The sequence below is a fragment of the Ischnura elegans genome, chromosome 2, assembly GCF_921293095.1.
Source record: "Ischnura elegans chromosome 2, ioIscEleg1.1, whole genome shotgun sequence".
NCBI classification, from domain to species: domain Eukaryota; kingdom Metazoa; phylum Arthropoda; class Insecta; order Odonata; family Coenagrionidae; genus Ischnura; species Ischnura elegans.
This window is the reverse complement of record NC_060247.1, coordinates 24077245-24084787: the sequence shown is the minus strand read 5'-3', so window position 1 is coordinate 24084787 and position 7543 is coordinate 24077245. Positions and strand designations below refer to the sequence as shown.

General features: G+C 35.6%; 1 protein-coding gene and 1 long non-coding RNA gene across 2 annotated transcripts; both read right to left on the bottom strand.

The window, feature by feature from the left end:
• Positions 1-4413: 4413 nt before the first annotated feature.
• Positions 4414-4820, bottom strand: LOC124174018. Its single transcript, XR_006868836.1, has 2 exons — positions 4780-4820; positions 4414-4669 (listed from the first exon to the last, which is right to left on the bottom strand). It is a non-coding gene; the product is annotated as an uncharacterized LOC124174018 (long non-coding RNA).
• Positions 4821-4940: 120 nt separating this feature from the next.
• LOC124174017 lies at positions 4941-6428 on the bottom strand. Its single transcript, XM_046553165.1, has 5 exons — positions 6077-6428; positions 5745-5953; positions 5431-5659; positions 5093-5271; positions 4941-5001 (listed from the first exon to the last, which is right to left on the bottom strand). Exons 1-4 carry the CDS (start codon positions 6111-6113, stop codon positions 5120-5122), a joined length of 627 nt encoding a protein of 208 aa, XP_046409121.1. The 5' UTR covers positions 6114-6428; the 3' UTR covers positions 4941-5001; positions 5093-5119.
• Positions 6429-7543: the final 1115 nt, after the last annotated feature.

Below are 7543 nucleotides of genomic sequence, written 5' to 3'. Positions count from 1 at the left end.
GTTCGCAGTTTTCTTAATATGCACTAATATTAGGGCAAGGTTTAAAGTCATCATCACTAAGGTAAACACCTATCTAGTAAAACTGTTACAATGACAAAATATCAAACCTAACACATGAAATTTTATTCAAGACAGGGTTGGGCACGAATCACCTAATATTGATTCGAGTCACGAATCACGAATCATGGAAGAAATTAGATTCGACGCACGAATCACGATTCACGCCTGGAAATTTGATTCAAATCTCGAATCATGAATCATGTGATTTTTCCTTAAAATATGATTCGTGCGGTTCACGAATCACGAATCATATTTTAAGGAAAATCATTGTGCCATTTCAGATGACAATAACACTAAGTAATGGTCACATTATGAACATTGGTCCCATAATTGGGAACCTATACCAATTTTTTCGCCTGTTAATTAAAACTTGTGCAGATGCAGTGTGAATCAACGGGATATAATAAATTACCAGAATTTCTGTACATCAACATCCTGCAAGCCAAAATAAAGGTGTGTGGTAGGGGGTGAATTCTCACCAAACATGCACTACATATCATGCATGAAAAAGAGTTGGCAATAATGTACCAGTCTAAACCGCACTATTAAAAAAATAAATCTAGCAAAGTAAGAATGCAAAAATATGCCGTTAGTTGGGTTACCTTCACGTCCTTAAACCAACATGGAGCTACCTATGATATACATTGATTCACTCGTATTGGACATATTAACCTCTATTAATATCCCTAATTGTAAGAGGAAAAAATGAATTTAGAATCATAGGTTGGCGATCAATTCATCTATTTTTTTTTATTAAAAAAATTACAAACGTTGCTATCAAGGCATTCAGCATACTGCCTCGGGATATGAAATTAAAAACTTCAAATAATTTTAAAAACATGGCCCGGAAATGGTTGTTTCCATTCTCTTCATAGAAACCATTAATTTAAAAAATAATGGACAGAAGATGACAACAATGCCCCCCGGATTGAACGGCTATATAAGCGCAGAAGGGATGGCCTGCAGTTCATTTCTGCTCAGAGGACGATGGAAGAGTGTTACATTAACCCATTAAATCCCAAGCATGTTAATAACTTAAAAATTCCAAATACTTTGATGAATTAGCAATAAAACAGACTCAAATAAAGCAAAATATCGATTTTTATATTTTTATTGTTTATAGTTTGCGGCTGGTGAAACGTTGCGTATACGCAACGTTGGGAGTTCCCCGAGTCAAATGAGCCGTTTTGCTTTTTTTCGGAACTCTTTTATTTTTGCAAATAATTCGCTTTTATTGTAACCCAAGTATATAATTAACCCAAAATATTGATTAAACTTGGTATTGTTCATGAAATTTAGAAGAGCAATCAGCATGTAAATGAATATTGCACTTTTGGTAATCACTAAACATCTGGCTGCTACAAACTCGGCATCTTCGTCGTGAATTTCTTCGTCACGAACAATATTGTGGTCAACCTTGTCTTTCCTTACTGTATTTTTCAAAATATTTATTCCGTTATGCCCTATGTTATGGCAAGTTTAGTGACTAAAGTGTAGTTGCTCAAATCGAAACTTGAAGCTTGTACGTGGTAGAAGGTCCATATTATCAATTACAGACACTTTGTGACTTCCACAAAGTATTTATAAAATGTATACTACTTGACCGGCTCGTCTATTACACCATTATAAAGTACAGTAAATATAAAGAAACCGGTTAAATTATAGGAATTTTTATATCGCGGAAATAACAAAGTGTCTGCTATTGATAATGAGTAATTACTCCTTCACTTTCGCCAAAATATAGCATCGTCTTCTCGTCAAAAGATAATTTATGAAAAATTGCATCAAACCGTAGAAATATTTGGTTGAGATCGCAAAGTATAGACGTATCTTAGAAAACTTACCCCTGGTCCAAACTTCTGTTACCAGTCAGGCGTTAGAACATTTTAGGTTCAACAAAACGCTTCCGGGTCATCGTTTGACGCACATTAGGAACGCGTCCTTACTCCAGTAATAGTTTTTGCTGAGGTGTAATAACCACTAAGCATCAGAACGGAAGAAATACCACGCTATTGGAATCTTTCCAGAGAATTTCACGCACTATGATCACTGGCGATAGTGAACAACTTAGGCTACAAATGTGAGTTCAGGTTATTTGGAGGGAACGATTGTTCAACAGACAACCACAGATATAGTAAAAGCAGATGGAACGGAACATCGCCCCTTCTATATACCGTAATACCAAGAAAGCCCTTTACCTGAGTGAATATACCAAGAAATATTTTTCTTTGAATCCCTGTGCATTCAGAGTCACTCATAGTTCTCAAAACATTTCTTTCGAAATGACCTGCACCCTCATTTGGAGCCTTACCAGCTCATTATCGTCAGCGGCCAGTAGCTATGAATTTCTCAGAAAATACTGCGATAATGTGATCCCTCTTATCTCTCCATTCATTTTGCTCTCTCGCCAACCCCCGCTGTGCACGGAGACCCATTGGTGCCGGGATATCCCCACCCAGCCTAACTATACTTTTACCCTCCCACTACCTTCCCTTTGGATCCTAGTCAACAGCACCACGTAAATACGAATTTACGAGCTATTTGCTAACCCTCATATACCCACTTGCTTTTTTGCATACTTGTCAACCGTGGTAAGCAGATCGTTCTTACCTTAGGATGCCAGTATATCTTGAAATTGCAGACGCCTACAGAAATCATTATATTTTCAGGACAACTCTATAGCAAAGTTTTTATGCATCCTTTGTTTAGGTCACAGGAAATTTCCACTAAAGCACAGGTAAACGCTGATTTAATATTGCTACACACGTGAAGTTAAAAATATCAAACAGTCACATCTCGGTGAAAACTCACCACCTGCCAAACATCCTAGTAAAGACCCTTCAACACTTATGTAGATGTATATTTAGGACTAAAATACTGTACAATTGCCTGAAACTAAAGTTTCACCATAAAAAGGTAACATATTCTTGATAAGCTTTTCGTTTTTCAGTCCAAAAAGAAACGCTCTACACGACTACCGCCGTGGCGCGCCGTCTCCGTAGATTACCGGGGTCCTCCCAACGTTGAGTGAACGCAACACTTGCTTTATTCTTAAATAATTTGAAAACCACTTAGTCAAATTCAACCAATTTGTTGCAATGGCCTAGAATACAAATGCATAATTGTATTTGCAGAGAGATATAATCATCGAGTGCCTCAGATTTAACATAATATGTAAACTTAGAAGATAACCTAAAATAACGACTTACATATACATGAAAAGGCCATTGTAAAAACAAAAGTTATTAAATTTCTTCCGTGAAAAAATTCATAACATTTTAGAAAGCATTGAACTACCTATTTTAAAAATATTAACTACTTATCATAAACAAATACGGAGAAAAAAAATCGCAAAGTTTGCGTTGCGTTCACGCAACGTTGGGAAGAAATGGGTTAAGTAACGAGTATATTACGAAAAACATTAGCCACGAATTTTCTCACTCGGCTGGAAACCCAAGAAAAAACAATATCATATAAAAAAACTTATTAGAGACAGCAATATGGTTGATTGCCTTCCAGAAATATTAACTTCTCAAACACCTTGTCCGACATTTTTGATCTTTCTGGTTTCAAAATAAAGTTACCCCATGAAAATAGTCTCTCCACTGGACCAGAAGAACATATTGGGGTATTGTATTTAATAAAAAGTTTACGAATATTAGGATAGCCCTGAGTAAAACATTTGAAGGTTTTATCTGAATCAGCCATTAAAGAAGCAAACTCTAACTGACTTCGAGATGTCTTGCTTTTACTTGGTGAGGCTAAAACATAAAAATCTGAGTCCTCTTCACTATTACTGTGGATAGATGGTGTGCCATTATTCTTGACTTCTTCCAAACAATTTAGGCACAGGTTAGTAATTCGCTTACTATCAATATCACTCACATTATTTGGCAACCAAAGCATTTTGAACTGAGGGTGGAATACTGCTGCCAGTATTGCATCATTCACTTCTGGAGATAGATTATAATATTTGCCAAAACGAGTGTTCAGAGCGGTCAACAACTCAGGAATTAAATATAAGGTATAGAGCAGTGGCTTCTCCAGCTGATCCGCAAGTTTCTTGCGTATTGAAAATAATGTGGGTAGAAGTTGTCCATAGAAACAGCTGTTCCCACTTTGAAGCACATCAATGGCTTGTGCAATTGGTCGCAAGCAAGCAATGAATTCTTCCATATAGTCAAATTCTGTATCAGAGAATAATTGCTTCATGTCCAGTTTCTGTAACACATCATTTTTGGCCTCAATTTTACAATTTGAGAAACTGCATCAAACAGTGAATTCCACCGAGTAGGGCAAGGGTATACGAGACTACAATCAAGAATTTCAGTAATAATTTCTGAAGATTTAGGCCTACGTGATGCATTCCAGATATAACTACACTTTGCCATTACAGATTTGTGCAAGCGATTAACCAAAGATGGAGAGTTCTTGAGAATTTTTGTTAAATCGGTTGTTCCAATTAAGGATAATGTATGAGAAAAACACCGCAAATGTTTGGGTAAAAACCTGTCTTCTTCTAGATCTTCACATGCCATATTTATTGAGCCAAAATTCAGATCAATGCAAAGCTCTTCAATGTCGCTATCATCTTCATGCATGGGCAAATCTGTAAACAATACGAAAACTGATTCAGCAAAGACATTGAATTTTTATGCATAAATTGTACTGTAAGAAATTCGTCAATAATAGTATCATATTATTGTCTTAAGTTATTACCATCGCTGTCTATATTTATTATTTCACTGCAGCCAAACTCTTTGAATGCTTTACGAAGTTAGACCCATTATCCGTAATCATTGTGGCAACTTTCTCATTGTTTAACCCAAAACTGATGAAAATATTGTGTAGAGTGTCTGCTATATTCTTGTAATCATGTGTACCTTTAAATCGAACACATGATAAAACAGCACTTTCACGAGTCAATGTTTCATCATTTATCTGGAAACATAAATCAGTTAGCATATTTGATTAATAAATAAAAAACGTTATGGCCACAAAACGCTTTAGATAATATTATTTTACAATTTACCCAATGAGCTGTGACACCAAGGAAGCTTCAATGTTTCGTGAACCAAATATCTGCAGTACAAGTCATAAATTGAATTTCTGTGAATTTGCGTGCCAAATTTTGGTTTACATTTTCAAACATGGGGTTTAATTTTCGACCCATTGTTCTCCTTGACATGATCTGAACCGAAGGATCAATATCTATCAAAGGATAAAATACATCAGCACATAAAGTAAAAACAGAGTGTATTAGAAAAAAGTTGATGTAGGACGTCATTAGAAATGTGAGAAATACCATCACAGAGTTCATCGTATTATCAATAAATTCCCTTAACCACTTGCTGGCCTGAGAAAACTTACGTTGAAACATTCGCATAAAATTTTCATCTTCCACAGTGCGGACAGGCTTCATGCTATGAATAATGTAGTGCATTATATCTTTGTTCAGCATTTCATTATTGATTTTCACTCTCATGCATTTGGAAGAAACAAAGTTGTTAGTAATTTTCTTCTGCTGAATTTCACCAGTCCGTTTGGCATTCTTCTGTGATTTATATTTGTTATAACTTTGTAATGCGTTGTGAACCAACTAAAAAGCAATGATAATGCATTATTTTAATAAATTTGGAATCAATCATACTGTTGTCAATAAAAAGTTGATCATTTTTTCGTACTTTAAGATGCCGAGTAAAATTTGAAGTGCTGCCTACCACTCCTTTAACCACTTTGTTTACTGGCAAGCAAAGCTGACATTGGGCAGAAATATATTTCTCAGATTGACTTACAATTTGGAAAAATTTTCCATCAAAAATTAAATTCGATGGGGCACGGTAATTAGTACCACCTTCAGCAACGTTATCACTAAGACCATGATTTACCTCACCTGAAATGACACGAATTCTATTATAAAAATCACTTTGTAGTGTTTACGAATTTGAATTAGTGAAATGATTAATAAAAGTAGAGTAAGAATTATAGGTAAGCATAAACTGCAATAACAACTTACTGGTACTGGCCATTTCTCCAGACTGCCTTCTTGACATTTTCTTTGTCTTGTGTCTTGCTATTTTCAAATTTCATTTCTATCTTGTCATCTTGTTCAAAACAATTGAAAGTCACATTTGAACGAATTTACAGTGCAAAATATATTTTTGAATTATCCGAGTGGTTGCACTTCTGACTTGTACGTATACAGCAGTGAAATTAATTCGTGATTCGTCAGTGAATCGTGAGCTGCATCACAAATATTCGACTCACGAATCACCTCAACTAGTAAAAAAAGAGTCGACTCACGGTTCACGAATCACGAAAAAAAAATGATCCGAATCACGAATCACAAATCACAGTTTGTGATTCGCGAATCATGATTCGTGATTCATGATGACGAATCATGCCCATCCCTGATTCAAGATACCACTATTTATGCTTGGAGTAGCAATCTCACATGCCATACATACTCGCACAGCTATGCAGCCTGCCTTGAGCGCAGTTTGTATACCTTGCTCTCCATTATAGTACGTTTCTACACCATTATCATGTTTTAAGTGAAGCGTACCCTTTGCAATTCATTTCTCACCTAATGGATCTGTTACGCATTCATGACCATAAATATGCATATATTCAAACACTAAGTACAAATTAAAAATAGGATACGCGAAATGCATTTAAATAACCATCTGAATAATTAAAGCGAATGATATTAGATAATTTATTTTCAGCATATACTTTTCCTAAAATAATTTAGATTTCATTCGCCAAATTAGGATAATATACTTTAAATTATCGAAAACAATTTCAGTACATGACATATACGTTGCTTAAAATACCTTGGCATGGCAATATGTATAGGCAAAATCACGCTAACACACATTTATCGTAAAGGAGTTTCAGGGAACTGTAATACGATAAAAGGCTGCATTTATAATCATGATGACGTTCGATAAGTAACTAATTTCGTGGAAGATGACCCGGGATTTCCACGGGGTCAGGTTCTCCATCACGGCCGACGTTTAGATGAACGAGTCATCCGTTGTCACGACGGTCGTAATGGAGAACCTGACCCGGTGGAAATTCCGAGTAACCTCCCTCGATACAATACTCTGGGAAATCCTACGATCAAGTAACTAACATATTTTCCAAAAGAATTAATTTAAATTTTGCACATGTTTTTCGATCTTTCGTAAATTGTTGATGAAAAACAATTCTGATAAAAATGCCTTAAAATTCGTCATTCGGTAACGCAAAGTCCATTTAATAACTCAAAAGTTTGTTCTAATTACTATTTCTGTGGTGCACCACGAATTTTCAATGAGAAAATGGCTCTTGACGGCCAGCTTTCAAGTGCTATTTGCTGGAAACATTGAATAGAGCTCCTAAAAACAGGTCATTGAAGGCATCTGTCCCATTATCTCATCCTGTTACTAATTATAATTTTATCTTCGGGTTCCATTACGATTTCACCAAGTCCCTTCCC